Source organism: Podarcis filfolensis (genome assembly GCF_964270895.1).
Source record: "Podarcis filfolensis genome assembly, chromosome: 5".
In the NCBI taxonomy this organism is placed as follows: Eukaryota; Metazoa; Chordata; class Lepidosauria; order Squamata; family Lacertidae; genus Podarcis; species Podarcis filfolensis.
The window spans coordinates 74299615-74326997 of NC_139608.1; the positions used below are offsets into that span (position 1 = coordinate 74299615).

Genomic DNA, 27383 nt, shown 5'->3' on the forward strand with positions numbered 1-27383 from the left:
TATAAAAATGAAAAACTCTCCAAACAATTGAAGTTGCTGTGAATGATTTGGAAATATTTCATGTTAATTACAGATAACTGTGATAAATTTAAGTGTTTAAAAGTATCAGGATATATATGAGTCTAGGTTCCTTTCTGGGAGACACTGGGTTGTAACCCATGACCTTGTTCTGTTTAGTGCAAGACTTCCACCTGCACAATGGGATGGGACTTTCATTTCCTGTCCTTGCTACTACTCCCCCCCCCCCGCATCATTTATGGGTTTCTTCCCAACTTTCTGGAGGAGATCTGGGGGGTTTGCGAGAGTGCATGGGGAGAGGAAGTCCTGTTCTGCAGGTGGAAGCCCTTGAACTAATGGAATAACTTGATGGGTTACAACTCTTTATATTCTGCACTATTATGTGGATCAGCCTTTGGACCTCTGTATCCATCCTTTTCTTCTTTCTTAGCAGCAGTTGGTGGCGCCTGTTTTGCGGTGGTAAAACCCATGGGAGTATGGAGGGATTGTTTTATGGCCTTACTACCTCATATTTTGTTTAATTCATTTGCTAAATGTTATATTGTGTATTATACTATCTGTAAGACATTTTGAGATGTTGTGTAAAGTAACTAAAAAGCGTAATAAATAATCATTAAATCGTTTGTTATTTGTGTATGCATAAAGTCTGTTAGGTGTGTCTGCGACAGAGACAGCAAGATATCTGAACAGCCTGCGTGCACATATGCTGACAAATACACACAGACCTCCTGGAGGAAAAGTGCTGTGAGTAGTTGATCAAAAGTTACAGTTGTTTATGTAAGATAGCTCCTGGTTTAGATCCATTAGGTTTCATCATCTTGCCATGTTACCCAGGTTCTTTCAATTTTTTCTTTTTAGTTGTATATAATTTTAAAGATGTTTTGCAATCTGCTACATTGTATATACATAGTTATTTATCGGGTGACGGAGACATACAGTTCTTTGTGTATTTTTGTGTGTGTGTTGACTCTCATTTGAGTCTTAAAAATGCAATTTAGGATTTCAGATAAGCAGGATTTCAGATTCCAGTCCTTCCTGATTCCTAAGGAATGCCATCAAAATGCAATATAGTGCTAATGTAATTCATATTAAACTTTATTTGTCCTACTCAGGATTGTTCCATTGAAATGAATGGACATTAGTGACTTAGGTCAATTAGTTTCAGTGGGTCTGCTGTGAGTATAACTTAGTTGGCTATAACCCACTATTTTCAAATCTCATGAGAATCTATTACCAATACATATTTTCCTGGCAAGGTTACCTCTTTGTATTTTTAATAACTGTCAAATTTTAGTCCTGGGTTTATTTCTGTTCCCAATTTTGGAATCTGAAGTATTGGTGTAGATGACAATATAATTCTTTACAAGTTTGATGTATTGTAGTAGAAAATTTTCTCCATTAGCGTTCATAATGTACATCAGCAGTGGAGCACACATTTACCAAAAATATGAAATAGCTCTCGTAAGAAAATTGTGATCCTTTTGGATTTCAGAATAACGCTGGACACCAGCAGAAATTGCACTAGTTCTAGATTTGAATGAGAAAAATTGGGGTTCACTTGTCCTTACCCCTTTTAGCTAATTTGAGGTTAGTGTTTTCATATTTCTGAGGAGGAAAGAGAGGATTTCCTAATTCTATGCATCTTACTCAACATTGATGGTTGAGCATCTTTTCTAGGGTAAAGAAAAAATTTATATGCAAACTGTAGCAATATATTTTGACTGTTGAAATGGCAATGAAGTGCTCTGTGATGTCACATGCTCTACACATCACTGATTTTTAATGGAGTTTCCTAGCAGTGCAGTATGTAGTTTATGGGTTGCTAGTATGCAGAATGTGTGCCACAAATGGTACAGGCACCTGTGTGGACTTCATAATATGGCTAGACACGAGCAAATGGAACAGTGGACCCGGCTGTGGCATAATTAGGCCTGTAGTTCTGTCCTGCTCAACTATTAGTAAACTAGAGGCAAAATAGCACTAAAAGAATTGCCCTGAAACGGCATTATACTGCTGTAGTTCTCATGGCACATTAAACTATGGTTAAAAACAAGCCCATATTTTAATGTGAACATGCAGTGTACTAGTGAACACTACTGAAAAGTTCCTGTTGCTAAGTGTGGGTATGTTGCCAGGAAACAAGCCAGCATCTGGATTGTGATGCCTGAACCTTGGCTTGTTTCTCTCTAAACAGAGAAGCAGTATCCCAAGGTTGTTCTTTGCTTATTGTTTACAGTTTGTAGGCAGTGAAACAAATGAAAAGCCTGGGTTCAGGTGTCATCACAATCCAAACTCTGACTTGTTTCGTGGCAATGGCAGTAGTAGGGAAAATAGTAGTTTAACATGCTACGCAAACCAGGGCATGATTTGAGAAGTACTATATGGTCTTTAGTTGTAAATTATTCTATGAAACTGCCCCAGAAGCCTCTCCTATACTATTTCTAAGAGTTGTTAGTGGACACTTTGTTGTGGACTAGAAGTGAGTTTTAGGGTTTTGTGCTGAAAAAACATCTTTCACATTTTTCAGTACATGATTTGGAAACCATACTCAGATCATAGTGATTGGACGTGTTTTGTATATTTGTAGGCCAGGGGTTGGCAACCTAAGGCCCAAGGGCCACAAGCGGCCCACAGGGGTCGTTTAACCAGCCCCCGAGCCGCCCACTCAGCGAGTCCCCACGTGCTGCGCTAAACCAGCGCGGTGCGGGGACTTGCTTCCGTGGCGCCAGAAATCATGTCGATGCAGATGCCTGAAATCGCGAGTGTGTTCATGATCCGGCCCCTGGAGGGATCCCTGCTGGAGTGAACCGGCCCAGGCGAGGTAAACTTTGCTGACCCCTGTTGTAGGTAAATAAAACTAGCACAGTGCAATATGTACTGGAATTCATACTTGATTAGATTAAAGCAAAACTATAAACTCAGAATTCCTGATTTGACTCTTCTTGACATTCTGACTCTAATCTACTTTGAATAATTTTTGAAGGACAATTTAAATGAACCTCACTGATTCATCAACAAATTCTATAATATTCTATATTTTTATTCTTACTATTTTCATTTGAAACTAATTCAGTATACAGATAGATATAGGCATGTTTCAGTTGACCTGTTGAGACCCCCATATTGAATAATTTTTTTTGTTTATTTATTTTTTAAATTCGTCTAACGCCCTTCATCCAAAGATCTCAGGGTGGTTCACAGCATCAAAACACAAAATGCATAATAAAAACAAAAACAAGAAGTATTATTAGAAACCACTGTCATTTTCCTATAGCAGAACAGAAACAATAACAAAAAATGACTAGCTGAAATACTGGGCCCATAGTAAATAATGAAAGGGGTTGAATGCTTCTCCTAATATTCCCCCCATCCACCCAGAACAAGATATTGTTGCATGCCACCTCAATCCCAGAGCAGTGTGAGATTCCAGGGTTTCCAGGAACCCAAGTCTGTGTTTCCTTCAGAATGAGGAACAGTAGAGACTGTGGTGTCTTTATGATATATGGTTTATTTACAACCTGAGCCTATGATGGAGGGGTTCACTGCATTAACATCCCAGAAGAGTCTTCCTTCACCCATAGCCACAGCCTTGGGTACGAGCAGAAATCAGGCATACTTCTTCCTCCAGCTTCTAACTTACACACACAAAACTCAGCTCACAAGTCTTTATCTTACTAACTACACACATCTGCTACACAGAGCCACTTCCTTTGCTACCTTAATGACCCATACTTAGAGCTATCCCCAGAAAGCCTACCTGACTATTCCAGGAATTTGAATCCTTGCTTAGATTTTAACACTAGCTGAATCCAGAAGTTACTCCCCCCCCCCCAATATAAAATTTCAGTGTTGTAAGTTTGCACTAAGTAACGTTTCTTTCAAGATAAAAATCAGCTTGGAACAGAATTAACCTCCTGCGGTAAAATCGATTTTTGTGGTCTGATGGAATTCTGCAGTGTGCTGTAATAATTTGTTTTAAATACAGGAGAACCATTCTTGAAGTGGTGTATAACCTCCTCCACACACACACACACACACACACACACACACAGTGTGGGGGGGCGTTAATTTATGATGATAGGCAAAATGTGAAGTTATTTTTCCTACCCAATTTTGAGAAGTTGCTAGGTGTCAGGGAACTGTCATCTGAGACGAAGGAGGTGAAAGGGCTCATGGAGGGTGAGAGAGACCACTCAGCGGAGGAGGGGACCAGCAGGCGGAGAAGTGGAGTTCCAAGGGAAAGTGAGTCGGAAGGAGGGCTCAGAGACACTTCAAGCGAGAACAGTGGGGAGGTTTCAGGACCTCCCGTAGGGACACCCACTCCTCGGCGGAAACTGTCACGCCGAGAGTCCAGAAGACGAGTTTCCGTTAAGGAGCTTTTATGCTGGAAGAAGTTCCGTAAACGCCCACTGTCCGATTCTACGAGCGATTGATGGAGCCATGCTTAAGGAGCTCCATCACAGACAGAGGTTTGGGAACTTAGCCAAACTCTGAGGGATCAGGATTTTACGCACAAGCAGCTCACCATCCCATCACTGCAATCGGACAGTCCCTGAAAGCAGCTTGTGCAGAGAGGCATCATGAGCAACCCAGCCGGAGCCGGAGGAGCAGCAGGAGCTGGAGAAAGTCCAAGTCTGGAAGAAAGGTACAGAGTGTTGGAACTCCAGCTAGCAATGCAAACGGCGAGGCTAGAAGAAAGGAGGGCGCAGGATGCAGAAAAGGCAAAAGGCGCTACACTAGCAAGAAAGATGCCAGGAATGGTGCAGAAGTTTGGGGGGGACCCCAGGAACTACCAAGCCTTTAGGACAGAGATGCAGTATGCTCTCGAACTGCAGTTTAACGACTTTCCCGATGAGGCATCGCGAGTGGCGTTTGTGATTGGCCATCTCGAAGGAGGGGCGAGAGACTGGGTCAGGCCCCTGATGGCAGGGAATAGTGACATGCTGAAGGACGCGAGGAAGTTTTTTCGCGCCATGGATTTGATGTTTTCCAGCGAGATTGAACAGGGACTGGTGCGCAGACAATTGATGGCTTGCAAACAGGGGAGCCGATCGGTTCGTGAGTACTGGACTGAGTTTACAATGTTGATACATAAATTGGGGTGGGACCTATCGGCGGAACCCATTCAAATGCTCTTTGAAGAGGGGCTTTCTTCGGCGGTGAAAGACGAACTTTCCCGGGTGCCCAGGGCGGAGTCTATGGACCAGCTGACCAAATCAGCGCTGACCATTGGAGCGCGCCAGGAGGCAAGAGCCTTGGAGAAGCGGGAGGGGAAAGGAGAGCGTTGGAGGGATTTCCGCATTCCAGAGATTCCAGAACCAAGTTTCCCGCCCGGAGAGCCGATGGAGGTTGGAACAGCGCGCGCGCGCGCAGTTTCAAATCCCAGTGAAGGGAGGAAGAAGGAGGGAAAGAGCGCCAAGAAATGTTATCTCTGCCAGCAGCCAGGTCACTTTGCCAGAGTCTGCCCGCAAAGAAAGGAATGGCAAGGGATGGCGGGAGCTGTTGGGGGGAAGGAGGAGGAAGTCCAGGAGCCAGTAAAAGCCAACGCCTGTCTGCCACTGTCAGGGCACTGCAGACAGGCCAAGGAGCAGTAAAAGTGCCCACTCCGGAACCTCCAAGACCAGCCCTAGTAATAGAGGTGTGGCTAGAGCTGGCAAACGGATACCCACTGAAGACCAAGGCGCTGTTGGACTCAGGCAGCTCCTGTAATTTTATGAGCAAGGAGTTTGCAGCTGAACACCAGATACAGACACTCCCTTTAAGCAACCCCCTGCAGGTCACCACGATCGATGGGAGGGAGCTGTTGGGGGGAGAAGTTAGCCTACAGACCGTCCCAATGGTTATGAGGGTGGCAAGGCACACCGAAAGGATAGCGTTCAATGTAGCCACCCTGGGAGGGGCGCCAGTCATTTTGGGAATGAGCTGGCTAGCGTTGCATGACCCGCTGGTGGGCTGGCATCAGAGAGTGGTCTCCTTTGGGTCAGCACATTGCCTGGAACACTGCAAAGAGGGGAAGGTGCCAGAAGGGGCAAAAGCCTCCCTAGCAGGGACGGAAGTGGCGGACAAAGGGAAGGTGCCCAAACAATACGCTGACCTGAGCAAGGTCTTCAGCGAAAGGGAAGCAGATAAACTACCACCGCATAGAGACTTTGACTGCCAAATTAACCTGGTCCCTGGGGCCCAGCTCCCCGTGGGCAAGCTGTACGCCATGTCAGACAGGGAAATGCAGGAGTTGAGGGAGTTTATTGACAAAAATCTGAAGAGAGGTTTCATCAGAGAGTCCAGAGCGGTGGGGGGCAGCCCAGTGTTTTTTGTGGACAAAAAAAACACGGATAAACCGAGATTGGTCGTGGACTACCGGCGGTTAAATGCCGTGTCAGAACCAGTGACTTTCCCCATGCCCAGGATTGATGACATTTTGACCAGGGTGAGGAACGGAAAGATATTCACGAAACTGGACCTGAGAGGAGCTTACAACCTGATACGAATAAAGAAGGGGGATGAATGGAAGACAACGATGTTCACCCCCCTAGGGGCTTTCGAATATCTCGTTATGCCCTTTGGATTACAAGCAGGCTCCGCCTGTTTTCAATCGCTCATGAACCATGTACTGGGACCTTTGCTCTACAAGAATTGCGTGGCCTTCCTCGATGACGTGCTGATATATTCAGAGAATGAGGAGCAGCATGTAAAGGATGTCAGGGAAGTGCTGAGCCAGCTGCAAGCAAACCAGTTGTGGGTGAAATTGGAGAAGTGTCAGTTCCACACCAAGGAGGTGGAATTCCTGGGGTACCGCTTATCAGACAAGGGATTAGCCATGGATCCAGGCAAGGTCCAGGCGGTGCTGGAATGGAAGACACCGAAAACGAAAAAAGATGTGCAAAGGTTCTTAGGGTTTGGGAACTTTTACCGTAAATTCATCAAGAACTTTGCCCACTTAACAGCTCCCATCACGGACTGTCTAAGCAGCAAGAAGAAATTCGTTTGGACGGCGGAGGCGGAGCACGCTTTTGAGGAATTGAAAAAGGCATTCGCTTCGGAAGAACAGCTCCTGCATGTGGATTTACAAAAACCCATGAGAGTGGAAACTGATGCCTCAGACCGGGCGGTGGGGGCGGTGCTGCTTCAGCCAGGGAGCAATAAGTCGGAATGGAGACCGTGTGCCTTCTTTTCGCGTAAGCTGAACAAATCTGAGAGGAACTACACGGTATATGACCGAGAACTACTCGCCATTCACGAAGCGTTCCGGAGATGGAGACACTTACTAATTGGCGCACAGCATAAGGTGCAAGTGTGTACGGACCACAAGAATTTGGAGTATTGGAGAACGGCACGAGTGCTCAACCAACGACAAGTGAGATGGGCCCAGGAGTTCTCCAAATTCCATTTTGAAATCTGCTATGTGCCAGGTCCAGAAAACATCAGAGCGGACGCTCTCTCTCGCAAACCAGAATATTTGGAGGGGGAGGGAGCGCCAGAAGAGAGACATATTATCCCAGAGGACCACTGGGTGTGTGGTGCGGCCTGGGTGGGGCAAAGAGAACTGGTAGAGGGAACGGTAAATGATGAGTACGCCCAGGATAAGCTCAGAGGTTTAAGGAGAGAGGGAGAAGACCCCGGAGGTTTTGAAGAAAGAAACGGGGCATTGTATTACAAAGGGGCGCTATATATACCCGAAGGGGAATTGAGGGGGAGAGTACTCAAACAGCTGCACGACAATCCCACAGCGGGGCATTTTGGGCAACACAATACCATGTGGTTGGTGACCAGGGAGTTTTGGTGGCCCAAGGTGAGGGAGGATGTACGGGAGTATGTGAGAAGGTGTGACCAATGCCAGAGAGCCAAAGGAGAAAGGCGGGCACCAGCGGGGTTATTAGAACCGTTACCCACACCAGAACGACCGTGGGAGGCGGTGTCGATAGATTTTATGACTGATCTGCCCAAATCCCAGGGGAAAACCGCCATACTAGTCGTAGTAGACCTGTTAACTAAGATGGGTCACTTTGTAGCTTGCTCACATGCAGTCACGGCGGAAGAGACAGCGAAATTGTTTGTAGAACATATTTTTAGGCTGCATGGCGCCCCCTTGAGGGTGGTTTCCGACAGGGAAACAGTTCACGTCCAGATTCTGGAGGAAGCTTATGAGCTTGTTGCACGTAGAGGTCAACTTTTCGACTGCCAGGCACCCTGAGACCAATGGGCAGGCGGAGAGGGCAAACGGTATCCTTCAACAATACCTGAGGTGTTATGTCAATGACAGAGAAAACGATTGGGTCGAAAAGTTGGCACTAGCGGAATTTGCTTACAATAATGCGGAGAATGTGTCCACCGGGATGAGCCCCTTTTTGGCTAATTATGGGTGCCACCCCAGGGCGTTTCCAGGGGAAGGAGGAGAGAGATGGAGTGTTCCGGCCGCGGAACTTTTTGTAGAAGAAATGGAAGCGATCCATCGTCAACTCCAACACAACTTAGAAAGGGCCAAAGAAGAATATAAGAGGCAGGCAGACAAGAGCAGAAGGGAAGGCGAAACAATTAGGGTGGGGAGTCGGGTCTGGCTATCAACCCAAGGATTGCCGTTCAAGGGGGGTTGCAAGAAATTGAGACACAAAAGATTGGGACCATTTGAGGTCATCCAACAGGTCAGCCCAGTGGCTTTCAGACTCCGGTTACCGAACCACATGAAACTGCACCCGGTATTCCACAGGTCATTACTGTCACCATACAGGGGGGAAGGTGAAGGGGTATCCACACGGGGGCCAGCCATAGAAGAAAGGGAAAGACGCAACTATGTGGCGGAAATCATCGACTCCAGGTGGAAGGGTAATCAGGTGGAGTATTTGGTCGCGTGGGAAGGGGAACCGGAGTCGGAAAACACCTGGGTGAAGGCAGAGGAGGTCCATGACGAGATCTTGATCGAAACGTTCCACCAAAGGTTCCCCAGGAAACCTCAGCCAGTAGCGAGGTTCCGGAGGGAGTACTTTGGCACCACCGACGATGAGGAGGAACTGGAGGGATTCAGGGAATCGGAGTTGGAAGGAGGTACAGACTCTGAGGAGGAGGAGTACTTGGAAACCGGAAACAGCAAAAGGTGGAGGGAAGTGTTCGAAACTTCGGAAGATGAGGGAGGTTCCTTCAGGGGTTTTGCTCCCTCGCCTCCCGCAGAGGAGGGGAGGGAAGGGGGTGAAGGGGGCCCTGGAGGGGAGGTGGATGTCAGGGAACTGTCATCTGAGACGAAGGAGGTGAAAGGGCTCATGGAGGGTGAGAGAGACCACTCAGCGGAGGAGGGGACCAGCAGGGGGAGAAGTGGAGTTCCAAGGGAAAGTGAGTCGGAAGGAGGGCTCAGAGACACTTCAAGCGAGAACAGTGGGGAGGTTTCAGGACCTCCCGTAGGGAGCCGAGAGTCCAGTAGAGAGTCCAGTAGAGAGTCCAGTAGGGAGCCGAGAGTCCAGAAGACGCGTTTCCGTTAAGGAGCTTTTATGCTGGAAGAAGTTCCGTAAACGCCCACTGTCCGATTCTACGAGCGATTGATGGAGCCATGCTTAAGGAGCTCCATCACAGACAGAGGTTTGGGAACTTAGCCAAACTCTGAGGGATCAGGATTTTACGCACAAGCAGCTCACCATCCCATCACACTAGGGATGAAATGGACCCTAATTAGCCCAAAATGTGTGGTAGTGTCACTTTCCCTTTCATTTTAATAGGGGTAGACTGGACACTTGCTTCAAAAGGAAGGGCTTGTGTTTTACCAAATCGGCTACAGAGCTTCTGTTGCTGCAGTTTTCAGGGCAGGCACGATGGTGATGTATCAAAATCTGCAACCTATCCCTGAGTTGTGCTACTCCTGGCTCTGCCCATGGTTAATTTTCAGTTCTCCTCCCCCATTAGTTGTCAAGGGGGGAGAAAAAAGAATGCAGCAGCTTTGTTTCCACAAATAGGTAGGCCAGCTCCACAGCTTACGACAGAGGGAAACATTTAAGCCCATTTTTAAACTTCCCTTTTACACCCCCTCTGCAATAAGGTTACAGCATTACCTTAGGAATTACAGCTGTTAATTCATCACTCACATAAATATTACACGAGAGAGAGAGAGAGAGATGGGAGGGCAGGCATGCTAGCAGCTTTATAATGCCACCATTTGTGTACTTCTTTGCTGTAATTTATTAAAGAAAAACCTTCATTGTTAATAGCTGATTTAGAAGAGTGCAAGTTATGTGCTAGGGGTTCAGCCAAAGGAAGAAGTGATCGTAGCAACTTTGCAGTCCACCAGTGGAAAAAAACCAACTTTTATTATTTCATATGTTTAACTGTGGTTTACTGATGTGCAACCAAACCACTATAGATTTATTGCAGCCTTGTAGAAAAGGAAGAAATCTTATTTAAAGGTTGCTCAGAGTTGATTCTTCACATAGGCAACCAAAGCAATGGATATTTACATAACTGTTTTGCAATACTATATTGTCTATTCTTCATACCATTGTACCGTTCATTGTATGTTATCAAAAGTATCACCAATATTTCTTGTAACATCAAGCAAAGTTGCTGAATGTTCTGCTTGTATTGCAAGCTTTTGTTTTCTGGAGCTCAGCATAATATATAGAATCCACACATGCAGGTTATAGAGCTGTTTTAAGAATTTAGTCTCATCTGAAATTTCCCCTCTATCTAGCTAACTATGTAAGTCAGATTTAAATGTAGTGTGTGTGTAACCCCCACCACAATATGACTACAATTCCCTATGTTTCAACTTAGCAAAATCTGTCCACTCTTTCTAAAGTAGCAGTCCTGTGCACATTATTTGAGAGCAAGTCCTATTGTGGCTGCCAAATGCATTTTTAAAAGACCGAGTTACTCAGGTTTCATGCATGTGTGCACCTGCTGCAGAACAAATTGAGAGGACGTGGTTTCACTATCCTCAAAAGGGCATTTCTCTATTTATTAGCATGGAGACAAACAAACCAGGCACCCCTTTTTCTACATTAAAATGGAGATTGATATTCACATGTTGATTACTGCTTAGGGGATGCATGAACTGGCCCTCGCGTGGCAACAGTTCTATGCAGTGGCTGGAATGAAAGGCAATTGCCATGGATAATTTTTAACTGCTTCTTAAACTATATAAGCTTTTTTGGAGCTACGTCTTTTTACAGTCTGAAACAAACCTAAAACGCAGGCATGCACTCGATTGCAATTATCCATGATCAGATAACATTTTTGTTAGTCTGAATGTATTATATATGGGGCTATCCTTAAAAGATGGTTTGGAAACTACAGATAGACACTGCACCATGAGACTGTTAACCAGGGCATCTCATTAGAAACATCTCCCTTCAGTATCAAAAGAGCTTCACTGACCACCATTTGATTTTTCAAACCCAGTTTGAGTTGCTCATGTTGACGCTAAAGTCCTTTCTCAACATCACCCTGCCCACAAATTCAGCTATCTACCAACACTCCTCTTCAGGTGTTCTGATGTTGGACAAATGTGATGACTGAGAGAGGGAGTGCACCTAGGACCTATTCTGCCCTTTGGGTGCCAGTCTAGCTATTTCTATTTACCCAGGACTTCTAAGAATTTTACAATTTCAGTAAGCCATTTTAATTAGTGTATTGTCTTGTGTTTATGCTGATTGGATTTTGTGAGTTGTAATTATTTGTGTACGTCAGGCTTAAAATCTCATCCCAGGTGTAAAGTGTGGGTCCCATTAAAACATCTTTCAAAGATCTTGAGGTATGCAGGCAGTAGAGAATCTACCCCAAGTTCCTTGCTATAATCTTTTCAGGTTTGAAAGGCATACACTTTTAAAGCCTTCCCTGTTCTTTGGACGTCTTCACTGATCTTTATAATAAATTAGAATTTGATAAACAAACCACTTACTTCCACCAGGTACTCTGAAACAATTTTAAAATGTATATAAAAAGGCTATTCTTGTCTTGATTGACTTGGTGTTGCATTTAATAAATACATTTCGAATACCTAAAGCCAATTTTTCCTTCAAATATTTTCCAGAATCGAGCTTTTACAAACTTTGCTGATCTTTTGAATTATTTCAGATTTAAAAGTACTTGTTCTTAGTAAGAGGAACAATGTGGCTTTTGGTGCTGTTTGCCCCCTCTCCGTTCTCTTTTTTATTATTCTTTCTCCCCCATCTTTCTCTGCACAGGGTGGGTATTCTGCTCCTTCCTTCTCTCCCTGGCAGGGCTCATTCCAGGGCATCCCTCGGACTGTTCCACCGCAACGCAGACAGAGTGAGTCTGTACTTCTCACTCATATCCCTCACTGTGCTCCAGTAGCAGTTTTCCCTTTGCACGCACTGTTCATTGTGTAGCATTCTGTTCTTTCAAGCAAAAACATCAGACACATGCGAGTCTGTGGTCTAACCTCAGCACCTCTTTCACTTAACGATATAACTGCAACTTAACAGCTTTATCAAATGGTTTAATAATAGATCTTAAAAGCTACCTGAAACCTTTATTTCATCTATCCTGAAAGTTTGCTTGTTCTCCACCCTTTCATGGCTTTTAAAGTGCGTGTTTGTCCCGTTTGTTCATGTTATCAGCATGTATGCTCATCCAAATATATTTGTTTGATATTTGTGGAGATGTGTTCATACAAGTCATACTTTGATAACAGTATGTGACACATTGCTATATTTGGAAAATTAAACTTTTCTTTCAGCTGTGAAGCTTTTCTAAGAGATCTCTCAATCAGCAATGTGCCAGAGTAACAAATTAAGGAAGAAGTGGCTTTTCTAGTAATGCATGATTTATTAATATTACTCATTAACTAGCAACAGCTTGGTCTAAAATGGGATATTGTTCTTTATGCACAATAGAAAAGACAAATTTGTTGATTTGTACTGTACTAAAATAGAGTAGGAAACTAGTAAAACTGATATATTGTGAAGCACTAGCTTAAATTATTTCAGGGGAAATATAAAGTGGCTACCTTGTTTGTGTAAACATTTTCATTTCCTTATGGTAGATTTTTTTGCATTTTAAATTATCCATACCCTAGAAAGCTGATTTGCAAAGTAAGGATGTATTCCAATCAATTTTATTAAAAGTTGAGTGGTGACATACTTTTTTTAGTAGTTTGAGAATTTGCATTCTCAGCTTCAGTTAGATGCTGCTAAATAAATTAAGTATGGGCAGAAATTAAGATCTTTGGCAATGTTCTTAAGAATATAAAAGGATGATAACTAAAGGGCTATGTATGTTGTGAGAATGCTATTTGGGAACTAAACAAAGACTGAATACTAACTGGTAAGCGTGTGTATATATATATATATGCTCTCTTTTGAACAGAGCAAAAACCTGCTCCTATTTTATATTGTGCGCAGAATTGGAACTGAGAACTGGCATTATTTGACCCTTTCCCTGGGATTTGGACTTTGCTATATGCAGTTCCTGCTGTGGACATGCCCCTGTTCTAAATAGCAACACACGGATGTGCTACATTCCCAACATGTGGTTCAAATCCATGACCCCTGATATTCAGGGGGGTCTCATTCCCAAATGAATGCCTAGTTTCCATTATACTGGGCTACACTTGGACGAGGAACTACTTTGGCTGCTTAGCTGAATTTGCCTAGGCCCATCTTCTCATAGAGTTTGGGTTAGATAGACCTCTGTTGTGGTCCAACAGGATGCTCCTTATGATCTTAGCATGTCTTCCATATTTGGTGGTTCATTAATTGTCAATGCTATAAGCTGTGAAGTGAAAGTTGCTTAGGGCTAGAAAATCAGTGAAATAAGTAATATGAAAGAGTTCAGTGGAATGCACTTACTGGCCTAGTTCACACATCACATTAAGCCACAGTTTGAAACAGGATGGAGCACCTACGGCCCAGGGGCCAAATGCAGCCCTACTGGCCTCTTCCCAGACCTTGGAACTCTCTCCGAGTAAAGCCCCCTCCCCAACAACACTGTTTCCCCGAACTACACCCCTAACTGGCCTTCCTTCACATTCTCCTTTAGAGTTTTTGCTTGGCTGGAATGTGTCCTTGGACGCTGATAATGACCCTTTTTTTATCTGGATGGACAAAGAGAGGTGTGTGAGCATGTGCAGAAACTAATGTACTGTAGAAAGGGGCTACCCACTTTTGCCTTCCCAGCACTAGCATGTGGTCCCCACTCCCAGAAGGTTGTCCAGATGGCAGTATAGTTTTCAGGCTGAAAATGTTTTCCAATTCCTAATTTAAAACAAACCTGTTTGCTTTTTGTGTTGTCCAAATCTGGGCTCATAGTTTGTTTCCTTCCAACAAATTACAAGTAGTAACCAAGGCTTGTTCTTTGCTCACTGCTTGACATTTGCTTGAGGGAAACAGGTCCAAACCTGGGTTCAGATGAAATGACAAGCCTAATTCTGGCTTGATTTGTCTGTGGTGCGGAAGCAGCAGAAGTGTGGAACAGCAGCATAGGAAGCTGCTTATGTGTCTAGACTAGGTGTGGTAAACCTGTGACCTTCCACATGTTGTTGGACTCCAACTCCAAACATCCATGGCTGATGGGATTGGAATCCAACAACACATGAAGGGACTGGAGGCTCCCCCATCCCCCATTTAGACTGGTAAACTTCAATCCCTCATACCCAGTTGCCTGGCAGCTTCTCTGTAAAGTCTTTGGTATGTGAACAGTCACAGAAGTGCTGATTAGTTTGATGATCAAAGGACCAGTCATACCTATATTGAGTCAGGATGGTGGAAGTAAGTGGAACAAATTTGGCATAATTTCAGGATAGAAACTTGTGCAAAACCAGCTAGGGGTTGGGCAGAGTAGTTGTGGATTTAGGAGATTGTGAGCTGTGGAAATACCCTGACTCATTTTTGGGTGAGGGAAAGCCAAAAGGAATATGAGCTTATAGTGTATCACATACTTTTTGAGCATTCATGATAGACTGCAGACCAGGGGCAGGCAATGTGTGGCCCTCTGGATGTTGTTGGATGGCAGCCCCTATCAGCCCCAGCCAACATGACCGATGGTGAGGATGATGGGAGCTGGAATATAACAACATCTGGAGGTGCACAGGTTTCCTACATCTGATATAGACATAGCCTTCAAAACAATGTGATGAGCAGGAAGTCCAGAGGCTATTAGAATTTCTGTGTAATCCTTCAAATTATCATAATTAGAGTCAATGCTGAGTTCCTGATAAAGGTGAGTAGAAATTAGGTGCCAAGTCAGTTTTGTCCTTTGAAAAGTTGGCATAGATTTGTTCTTAAGATTCAGGGATATACATGCTTTATGTAAAAGACCTGCGTTAGTACATTGGAATAAAAGCTTTCCTCGATAGGTTCATATACACAACCATGTAATGAAAGAGAGGGTACTCTTTGGTCATGGAATTGCTCATTGTTGTGTCTTGGTCCTCTGACACCACTGTCCTTGTCTTTTTCTTGTCTCTGCTTTCCATTTTGCTATTGGCAAGGAGTTGAGGAATTAGTCCATTACTTCTATGATAAAGCGTGGTACAGTACAACTTCAGATTTCTTCCTCCTTCCACTTCTTCACTATTGTGTATGCTGCCTGCATGGTGCATGCATGTCAAAGTTGTGCATGCAGAGTTGTCTTGTTTTCTCCATACCTCATAACATTAATAGGAAAAGGCTGTTTGGTAGTTCTTAATGAAATCAAAGTAAATGTTTCATCTCACCTGTGTTATAAGCAAGAGAATCACATTTTCATGCCTGTATTTTTCTACACCTTACTGAGTGGCATTAAGTTGTATGCAAAATTGCAAAACATTTGAAGTAATTTCCAGTTTACTGTGTGTGTCTTATGTGGCAATTCTCTTCATTGATTTTCTGCTATTGAGCACCCTGCGACAACTCATGTAGAACCAGCCTTCACAGGATGCTGCTATATTGTGGCAGGGTATGTGTGGATCCTTTATACTAGAACATCTAGAGAAATCTGGAAATGGATAATTTCTAGAACCTATCTTTATTGTAAAAATACATGTTGACAATATCCAAAGGCACAATTGGTGTTGAATACTTTGTCATAATCTTCTTCCTTGGTTAGACAGCATTGGAAGTATTCTACAGCACAATGAACATATAGTGCTTTTCTTAGTGCACACAGCATTGCATATGAGTTTTCATTAATCCTTATAACATCCTTGTAAGAGGCTGTTATTACATCCATATTACAAAGTGAGATGGGGATATGGTTGGAAGAGTGATTACTTAATGCTTCCCAATGAGTTCATGGTAGAAATGAAATTTAAATTGGGACCTGACTCACAACTACTCCTGTCAAGCAACATTAGTTTCACATTAATGGAAAGCTCCACAAAACAGTTTAAACAAGTAGCTATCATATACATTTCAGTTAGGTCTGTACCAAGTGTTTGCTGGTGAACAACTTAAGGGTGAAAGTAGAGCTTTAGACGGGAACCTGGCAATGGAGATACGTCTTCTGTTTCTCTGACATTTGCTCCATAAAACAAATTGACGTGTTTGACCCCTTCCCCTGCAGCAATTTTTTTACATGAGTGCTACAAAGCAGGCTGCTTTTTGTAGTGGGTGAAAGTGTTTGTGAAAGTCCCTCTCCAATTTCATCTCAGCCATGCAGTTTCAATATACTTCAGACTATACATGTATAGCCAGCCAGTCAACTTATTTAACCAGCTAGCTGATTGAAATACTTCTGTAACTGAAAGTAAATGAAAACTCAGGCTTAAATTAAACTAGACCTAAATTAAAACAAACTTGTAGTACATAGGCATTCCATACACTGGAAAGCACATATTAATGCCTATGCAGATTTCTACAGTTGATAGCATTTGTTTCAATAAATGGCCTATTCATTGTGATTATAGAAAAGACTGTAATTTTGAATATGTAAACATATTTCTCTTGCTTAGACAGAAGGCACATCTTTAAACTAAGCTTATTAAAAGTGGCCAAACCATTCAATAATAACTTAGCAAATTTCTTTCTGGATTCAGTATAAATGTCAGTAATAAAAGTACATAAAAACAAATGTTTTTGATCACCTGAGCTCAACAAATCAAAAACAAGGAATTTTCTGATTCCATTCCTCATATCAAGTAGACACGATTTGGAATATCAGTAGCCATATTCAGATTATCATATCCTGGATGATTGAGCCAAGATATGAACAAGACTTGTACCCACATAGGCAGCTCCTTCATTCCTCTTTATGATGACATGTTCTCCATTGGCCCTTCCATTAGGATAGGCCATGAAGGAGGCTTGCTCAGAGGCGAAATAATCTGGGGGCAGAAACTGAAAACCCTTAATGCTAATTAAAGACTTCCTGGCTTTACTGCATGGATAGGTAAAAGGCTTATGATATCTCTGCTTATTGTTAATGTAAGATTATCCATAGTGGCCAATATGAGAAATGTTTTATGCAGGGCAAACCATGTTAATACCTGAAAAGAATGTGGACCATTTTTTAAATGAAGATTAGGAGCAAACTCTTTCCATCTTTTAGAGAAATGTTTTCTTAATTTAGCTATGATAAGGTGTGTGTAGTTTTTTTTGCCTGACATTGATTTTTTAGATACTGTGGAATGATCCTAAATTTGGCATTGAAATCCAGTTTCTGGATTTGATTCTGCTTTGCTAATAAGGTATTAATCCATTTTAAGAGGCTTTTAATACTACATAAGGATTCAGAACCTTTTAGCTATAAATTTCAATTCTGTCCTAATTCAAACTTCTGGCATAGAAGTCTTTGAAATCTATTTTGTGGAATTTCTAGCTGTTCCGTCTGCATTGTTCCTCTAATCTTGGCTCCATATGACAAATTGGGAAAAGATTTCTGTGTGCCCTACCTGCAGGGGAATTAAATTTGGCCAGATGGCAGGTTTAGCAACCTTTTACTATGAGAGTGACCTCAATTGTTAAAGCAAACTGATTCAAAGAACTGTGAGCATAAGGAGAAATGCATCAATGCAGTGTAGTGGGGATTGGGTTATTGTAGTCTTCTCCAGTGTGGTGCCTTTCAGATGTAGTTAGATTCTCAGCTTGCATTATCCCTTATTTTTGGCTATGTTGGATGGAATTGGTGGAAATTGAGGCCTAACATCATAAGCTGGGGAATGCTGGATTACAGTATTAGAAACAAGAAATAAGGAAAATATAGGATGCAGCCTATTAATTTGAGTAGGCCATAGAAAGGCTTGATACTTTGCTTGTGCAAATGAGGGGAGTCCTTAGGGTCTGGAGTGCTCTTCTGTTAAGTCACAGGGCACAGCCCGCTACATTAATGCATTAGTGCAAAGATGCACTGCTACGACTACTAACTAGTGATTTTTAAAAATGCATAATTGGATGGTAACCTTCGGTAATGGTAGAAATGGAGAAAGGATCTGCACAGTAAAGCTCTGAATTATCCCTTTTTGTTTTCATCATCCACTGCCATGCTTCTCCACTTTGACAGTCTGGAGATGTCATGGCAGATACAAGCCAGGACAACCTTTCTGGCTCTTCTGCATGTCCTTTTCTGTTAACCATTTCTTTTCTCCCTTTCCATCTCCTAAAATAGTAAACTGTGGAATGTTAAGTCCTCCTACACACAGTGTTGCATGTACCTCCCTGTTACTTTGGAGTCTCTTGCAGCAGTTAAGTGACATGCACACACGGAAGTTGGGGTTCTGTCAAGATTGCTTAGACACACTTAGGTTGTCAACATTGTTGTGGAAAACACCTAGTTTACATACTGTATTTGTTGTGTGTACCTGCCCTGAGACTAGGAAATTAATACATCATATTTAATATTCAAATCTTCAAATTGCTTTCTTAGCAATTCCTTATGTTGACAGCACCTCTAGGTGCTGGAGGAAATGTAGAAGAGCAAAGTGGGCATACAATTTATAAATATGAAGAAGTAGAACGTCAAAAAGATAGGCACTGGACAAATGACAGAAAATGAAAGAATTTTAGGCAAGGGGTAGGATTTACAGGTGGATTTTCTTCACACCACATTACGGTACCTGGCACTTGTATGCCTTCTTCTAGTAGTAATATATTTTCATTTCCTTGAGTTGCCAGTATTTTTACTGGGGCATATGGTCAGAAATGATGGACTGCTGGGAAATACAAGAAGTGAATAAATATATCCAGAGGGGGTTAGGACAGAAGCAGACTGTTCTAAAAGTGCTTCTGCAACCTGATCAATGGATGATTACTGACCTGAAAAAAGTGCATCATTTGTACATTGCATTCTGATTACCTGTTTGAGTTTTGCTTTCCTCCCTCTTTCTGTAGTGTATGGGAATCCTTCTAGCTTGATTCTGGTATAAGCTGTTATCCATGCATATATCTTGCAGTCACACCCTTTCCCCTTGTTACTAATTATATTACTTTATTTTGGGTCACTTTGTAACTGCTTTTAAAACTAGCTTTTCTGGGAAGCTGTGTAGTCTTCTTTCTCCCTCCCACTCCCACAAAACATTGTAGTCTTCCCTTCAGCCCTGCGCAAAGTGACTACACTCATGCAACAGTGGTATGTCATCTAACATCACATTTACAAAGCTAGGATTGCTATACAGAAATTCATTGAGAACAAAAATAGGCTAGCAACCCAGTCCTAACATATACAGAGCTGTATCTGCCCACAGTGTTGACATAATGATCATTGTAATGCCATTTTTACATTTGCGGTTTAACGTGTCACATTGGCTCAGTTTGCAGTTGACACTAAGCTAAAACACAGCTTAGCATGAATGAGTAAGGCCTTGGATAGGAGATCAGGTTCACTTTACTCCCCCAGTTCTACTGCTCTCCTGTGAAATAAGCCACAGTGGGGACATCTCTGCCCCACAGGCCTAATCAGACCCACTGAGCTTCCACATTTGGCCCACTAGGCTGTTTTGGTTAAGCCATGCTCACATGTCCTACCCCTGATGCTATCTGTAGCATGAAGTGTGTGGCAGGTAAAGGTACAGCTCTTTGCTGAAATTGGGTTTGTAGGCACCACTTGCAAAGCCCTATGCCTTTGAAACCACTGACACTCAACTGATCAGTGGAGCTTGCACTGAGCCTTTGTTCACATGGTTTGATGTCAGACCATGTGGGCAAAGGAAAATGCCACATGGAGGGTGAGGGAGGTAAGCATCTGACCCACTGACTAGCTCTAGTTCCCCATCTGAACCTAGACTCAATGGTTTGTCTGGAGTGAGACAAACTATGAACCCTGGTTCAGATTACACACTAAGCCAAGCCATAAAAAAGCTCAGAGCAGCACAGCAGGAGCAGTAAAGCAGCAGAAATATCTTTTCCAGGAACTTCCACATTTGCAATAAGCCAATGGCTTACAGTTGTGTGTGGTCCTGGTCTTTGACTAGCTCTTGATACATTCCAACTTAGGTATGTATGTAGAAAACTTGGGACTGGATAGTCAGTATGTTCCACTAATTTGCAGCGTGTTGATCTTGTGGGGGGCAAGGGTACTCCAAACTATAGTCTCCAGGTCTTTCACTTTCTAAAGTTATGGGAGAGGGAGGAGCACATTGAGTTTTCTTAGAGAACTAAATGTAAGCCTTTGTGTAGGGTAGGGTTTTTTTAAGTGCCCAAAATTCCATTGGTAAAATGAGATGAACTTATACATAACATGCAGTGAACATAATAGGCTGCTTTATCTCACCCAGTTCTGTCTGCTCAGACAGGTGGTAGTTTTTTGAGGTCTCAGGCAAAGATCTTCTCCAACCTTGCTACCTGTGTTCTTTTAAATTGAGGCAGTATGAATGTGGCTATTGTACACAAAGCTCATGCTCTTTCACTTAGATATAAGTTCTTTGTTGTATATTTACATCCTTTTCTCAGGTGTGGCAATTGCAATATAATGTTCCTAAACTCAGGGTTCATTCTGTATGATTGTATTATGCAGTGACTTCATTAAAAATCTCTCTTTTTAATCTCTAGCTTTATAATCAAACCAATTCATCTGTTTCTTGAAAAAAGTATTTTCAGTCCATTGCAAAGTGTTATTTCAAAAAAAGGGGGGGGCAGCAAATTCCTTATGTCAACGGCCTAGTTGCAAAAGCATTCTGCAAGCTCTCAGTTCAGACCTTTGACAACAACAATCAGACCATCTGCTGCAGCCCATTGAGTTGTCAGGGAGCCGGGAGAGAAGCTTGGCCTTACCTACAGTTGACTTGTGGCCCCTTTAGGTTACCTCAAAGGTAAAGCAGCCATCAACAGAAGAAAAGGTTTCCCCTCCCCACCTTATATAATAAAACCTTAAGAATTTTATTCATAGCTGTAGTGTATGAGCACTTAATAGGAAATTATAGGTGTAACTTCTCATTTACATGTGTGTGCCATTAAATTTGCTTACCATTTCTTGGGCATTAACGTTCTTTTTGCTACAATAGTATGTGTGTGTGGGTTTTTATTGTTTGATCTGGCTATTTTTCCTGCTACAATTGAGTTAATAATTTTTCCCCTGTGTTGCACAATTTATTTGAGATTGCTGGATTTTATTCTTTTGTTGTTTCAGATGTCTGGAATGTGCTTCACCTGTTTTTCAAATGTAAACTTTTGAGGGAAAAGCTGGATTTCAAATTACCCTAACAGATCAGTGTGTCTTTCATTTATATTAACTGATTTTTATCTAATTGTTGGCATGTAACTCTCTCTCCTATAGCCTCAAGTACTACAGCCTTCCAGCCACCTTCCCAGTTTCACAGACCTCGCCCAGGGAAAATTAATAAAAACGTCACGCATCGGGGCCCACAATGAACCAACAGAAGACCAAAAGAAAAGTGCTGGCCATGAATCTCAAAATGCTGCAGATGGCTCCTTCACCAATAGCCTAAATGAACTGAGCACTTTAAATACACAGTTAAATGTAAGAAAGTCAGAGGAGAATGCACATTCCACCAAGAATGTAAAAGTTAGAGAGAAGCCTAAAGAACTGTCTGGTAGAAAATTTAATACACTACATTCGCATCCCTCTTCTCACTCATCTTCCCAAGTAAATCCTCAAGAAGTGCAGACCAAATTAGTTCTCAAAAACAATTGCTCACGGACAAACCAGGCTTCAGCGCCAAAGAGTTCAAAAGCCACCAAGACTCCGAAGCAGAATGCTTCAGTGCCTCCTCCAGTAACGGTTGCAGCAGCATCTGCAGATGGCTCTTCTGCTTCAAAGGAGCCTGAACAGCTGCCGCCAAGCTACCCAACACAACTGCAGCTGGCATCCAGTCAGTCTGACCTGAGTCATAAGAGCCAGAAAATCTCAAAGCTTCGTCCTCCAACGATTTCCTTTAGGCCCAAGCAAATGACAAATCCAAAAATCACGATGCCTCCTGAATCTCAGAATACCTGGTCCAAGACAAACCACTCAAGGCAACTAATACAAGCAAAAGAAAATATGCAGAATCAAGATTCAAACATTCATTCTGGTGACTGTGTGGCTCCTAATCGGCATTCCCGCCTCCCTAAACCAAAGACATAATTGAAATCATGACTTGCATATGAACATCTCAATGTCCTGTATTGTAAAGCTGCTTACTCTCACCCTTTCTTGTCTCAGTCAAGAATCTTCATCAAAAGCATGCATGCACTGAATGCTTCAGTTCTTTTGGTACTTAACTATTATAGTCTAATCTCCCTTGATTTTGTGCCATTTAGAAGTCTGTGCTATCCATTGATTGCATTGCCCATTTGTCCCCTTTTAAGATTGTTTGGCTTAATACTAAAGTTTGAAATGGCTACTGGTTGCTAAGAGTAATGCACCATTTGTTTGAGGAGGACAGGCTGCTTGCTGGAAATCCAACCCTTAGTAGTTTGGACCACTGAATGTTAGGTGGTTATGGATACACGTTTGGCTCTGACATCAACTATAAGTGATAAATTAGTTTTTTATCTTCAATCTCAGCCATAATTCTGACTCTGTATCTCAGAGACCTATGCAAAATGCTCCTATTTATTACAACAGTGAACCCAAGACTGTCTAAATGATGTATATTTGGTGTTGAATTGGGGTTTTTATTTTATGCCAGGAGGATCCCAAATTGCTGTAGTTACTTTTTGAATTTATATTTCACTGTTCACAAGCGGCAAACAAAATTTCACAGGGTGAAATGGATATTAGTTAAATTTTAAACATTAATCCACCCAAAACCTTTTCATGCAGATAGTTGTAAAATGGTTATGTGCTGTGACCCTGGGAATAATGACTCCGTGACACCTGTGTTGTGGATTTTCGCAACATAACTTTCATGTTAAGATTTAACTTAATTGTAACATTATTTATTAATTTATGTTGCTGTTGCAAGTCTTATGAACCCAACTTGAAATGTTTGCACAAACCTTTGCCATAAATGTAGGGTTTTGAAAATTATTTTTCATAATAAAAGCTTGCTTTTTAAAGAAATATTTTTAAAATACACAGACACACTTTGGGAAAGCTTGTGGAGTCATAAAAACAGAACTGGTACTCTTTCAGAGATTAATAATATTGCATTTGTGGCTAGTTCCTAGGTATTGAATGAGGGATGGAAAATGACTGGTAAAGGAGAAAAAACTCTTAGATACTCTGTATGAAGATGGTTGTAGTTTAAATATTTATGGCGCAATGAAGTGTAAAGATATACCTGTAACTTGCATTAGCAAATATGCAATAAAATGCTCTTATGAGAAACACTGCACACACCCCAAAACCAAATATGTAGTAGGTTATCTAAGTCTTACTCGAATGCCAACCAGAGAACAACGGTTAGAAGGTAGCCTTTTCAAATGCTGCCCTTTGTATTGTTAAATGAAGCAGGTGTGAGTACATTACAGTAGTAGGTTTGAATCCTTTGTTGAATGCTATCTCAAACATTGATACTTCATAAATGAAACCAGAGCATTTGCAGCTTGGGCTTCCTTTAATCCAAGAATATATGCCTCCCTCCGAAGGGATGTTGAAGACGTTTTCATAAATCAAACATGGTTCATTAGTCATAAGACTGACCAAGAATATCCTCTTAGGTTAACTATATCTATGCACCTTAAACCTGTAAGAGCATATGTTTGTGATTGCTGTCCTCAACTAGGGAATACTCTCATCCGCCCAAGAATTGTCAACAGCAGGAAACATTTTCAAGATGCAAAGCTGGTCGATAGGAACTGCAGGGTTGTGAATTTTGCCTCCTAGCACCTTACATTTTGGTGATAACTGATGGGGAAGCCCTATCATTGTAGGCTCCCAATGCAATTCAGAACCCTCTAACTTGCTTGAAGGCGGCACATGGGTCTACATGATTCCCAAGAAGTTATCCTTCAATATGTGAAGGGTCAGAATGAGGCCGACAGCCCCTGTATTACCCTTTTGCATGAGTAATGCATTAAAAGGGCTAAAGTACAACTAACTTCCTAAAGCAACACAACTTCTTTAAACATCAGTTGCCTTTTTGTGACCAGGGATAGGGTAATACGAGGTCCTACAATTTAAATTGTACAATGGTTTTCTCAAACCTTGAAATGGATTATAACTCAAATTCTCACATTATTCTGTTTAATTAAGGCAGACTAAACACTTCCTTTTATATTCCATCTGTCCAAATAGTTTGATTAAATGGTTACTTGCTAGATGTGATGCTCACAAGTAGATATTTTAGCATTTACAGTGGCACAGCAGTTTGTGTTACAAAAGTGTTCCTTTCTGGTTGGAGTCAAGGTGCAATTACAGCATACTCTTTGAAAAAATATATCATGATCCCATATTGACATATACAGCTGGTACTCAATGGTTTTGCAATATTCAGACATTACTGGAGCAGAAGTTATTGATACATCAACTTGCCCCTTTAGATAAATTCAGACATCTTGTTGAAGAAAAGAGACCAGCTGTCATTGGTAAATGAAGTTTTAGGAATAATTTGATTGTATCTTATCATTCTACATCTACCCTTATTAAGTCAATTTCAGTCCAGCTACAAAAAAATAATTTGCCAACCCACCAACATGTATAATGAGCAGTCTGACAATTTGCTCTTCTGGAAAGGAATTGTCACTTGCCCAGGGCAACTACTCTAAAAGCTGTTTTACACCACATTTGCACCACATTTTAAAGCTTGGACTTTTACAGATTTCCTTGGATATAAATTAGAAATAATTAAATTATTTATTTTTTTAAAATTAATATTACTAAAATAACTGTATTCCTCAGAGCACTTAATGAAAAGTTAGCGCTGGAGATGGTCTTAGTTCTATTTCTTAAATTACTAAAATATAAGTACCTAATGAAAATGAAGTATTTTCCAAACATAATTTTAAGATTGCATGCCCCATTTAAAAAAAAAAAAATGTCTGGCAATTTAGAAACAATGCTGAGGATAGCGGATCGATTACATGTAAGGTTTAGATGGATAATCTAAATTGATTGTGCTGCCAGCACATGCAAACTTTGGGGTGGGCTGAGTTTGCCACTGTCACTAGAAAAATTGAATGAGTTGCCACCCTGCCAAAGGCAATTATCTGACAGCGGAAGCTTAGCTACGAGCTTTCACCATCATCCATTTTTCAGTCTCTAAACTGGATATGTAATCTTTCCCCAAGTTTGACTGTATCAAAGAAAGTTACAAAGTATGTTGAGAAAGTTCAGAGTGTGAGACAAAGCTCTTTTAGGTGATGAGAGGGAAAACTGAAGGCTCACGGTGGTTTGGAGAAAGTGCTGTTTGGAGTGCCAGACCTGTAGTGGGACTCTAATGGTTATATATTTCAATAAATATTAATACTTACTTAAAGGGAAGAAATGCCATTAGTACCAATAGAGATGATTATTCCAAATGCAGATATTTAAAAACTTGGATTTTGTTTAGGTTTTTAAACGTGTGCATTCTACCTTTCTGGATCCTCCTACGTTATGCAATAATTCCTAAAGTGTTAAACAGCTCCTCAAAACGTATATATACTGAAGAAGTCTATCTTTTAACAGTAGCTGTAAAAGCGAAACAAAACTAATTTTGCACTTTATAAAACTATGAGCTCCGTTGCTTGGAGTTGTGCCTAAATTTAATCTAAATGCCTGTGGTTGAGTTAGTGAAATAGTTTTTCATTATGCATTGGAATTAGAGTTTGGGCTTTTAAAACAATGGCAGCTTTCCATGGATGATGCAGCTTACAAATGCCGCCAGCCTCTTCCATTCCCTGCCACCTGTTCACTATTATCTCCAAATGTTCACTGTATCATTGTGCGTTACTACAAGGTATTGTCCCCCAAACGCTTGTCTCACTAAGCATCCACTTATTTAATACCTAGCATTTGCATACTATTGCTAAAAAATTGGGAGCAATTTCTTTTGAAGGAGAGGCCCCTGGAGACACCAGAACAGAGGCTTAAATACTCCACTTTGTTCTTCAATTTTTATACGGTTCGATACGATTTTTGATCTATTAATGAAACCATGTGCAATACTAAGCACCCTCCCCCCCAAAGTTGAGTGAATCATTTGTGTAATCAATGAGCATCAATTCTTTCAAGTGGTTCTCAGACAAATATATAACATGAACTCCCACTCCAGCTATAGTGAAGTTCAAGTTGACAGCACAGAAATCAATCCTCGGTCTCAAATGCTGGGTTTTTTTTGTTGCTGTTCTAATGCAGCATACGTACATAGAATGGCATTTGTGATTTCTTTTGTTCCTTGCATGTCAATACATGTGCATTCATGAACCCTTTCATATACTGGTAGAGTAATACGTCTGCGGATGAAACATAATTACTTTTTTTTTTTTGCATAACTATCTGCATTTTTGCTAGGCACGCCTTCTTATACCATTAAAATGGATATTGGTTTTGGAATGGGGTTTCCATTTTGTCTTTGTTTTCACCTGGTTGCAATGATTCTCTGACCACCATGGGCACAATTCAGGCAAAGCTAAGCACATTTAAGGCCTGTTGATTTCCATAGGTGAGTTTGGTTTGTGCTTGGCTCTCCCTCATTGAAATCAGTGGGACCTGTGTGCTTAATGCTGGTGAAATTTGTCCTGCTGAAATGCAATCATGGTCGTAGATCCGGGTTTCAGTCTCTTCTACAACCACGCTCTCGGAAAACTCCAAAATATTTTGATCACTGCTGTGGTAAAGCTGCTCACTGCCTACATAAATGTCAAAAGCACCACAATAAATTAATATTAACTGCAGTGTTAGTATTAAATTTGGTACTAGCTGCAAAAGTACCCTTAATACATAGTATTTCGTTAAAAAAAATATTAAAGTAAATACTGTATATTGGAACTTGCTTGTAAAGATGATTTAAAAACTTGTATGTAAAGACTTTCCTCAGTGTTGCTTTAGTGAATAAAATTCATAATTCTGAATGTCTTTGTGTGTTAGCAGTCATTTGTCTGCATTTTTGTGGTTTGCTTGGGTAGATTCTGGGTGATGCAGAGTGTTCTGGA

General features: G+C 41.7%; 1 protein-coding gene across 9 annotated transcripts in view; it reads left to right on the forward strand.

Moving 5' to 3' along the window:
- The window catches only part of CCSER2 (coiled-coil serine rich protein 2), a 57949-nt gene extending 30647 nt beyond the window's left edge, over window positions 1-27302 (forward strand). For 5 of the 9 annotated variants that reach the window (XM_083614638.1, XM_083614632.1, XM_083614633.1 and 2 more), the window contains 2 exons: window positions 664-762; window positions 21640-27302. In XM_083614638.1, the coding sequence (XP_083470764.1) occupies window positions 664-762; window positions 21640-22449 (909 nt within the window). In that variant the 3' untranslated portion in view covers window positions 22450-27302. Of the gene's footprint in view, window positions 1-663; window positions 4147-9654; window positions 10381-12179; window positions 12265-15445; window positions 15486-15832; window positions 15892-21639 lie in introns of those variants that run through there. The other 4 variants (XM_083614637.1, XM_083614635.1, XM_083614636.1 and 1 more) reach the window with 4 other exon arrangements.
- The last annotated feature ends 81 nt before the right edge of the window (window positions 27303-27383 follow it).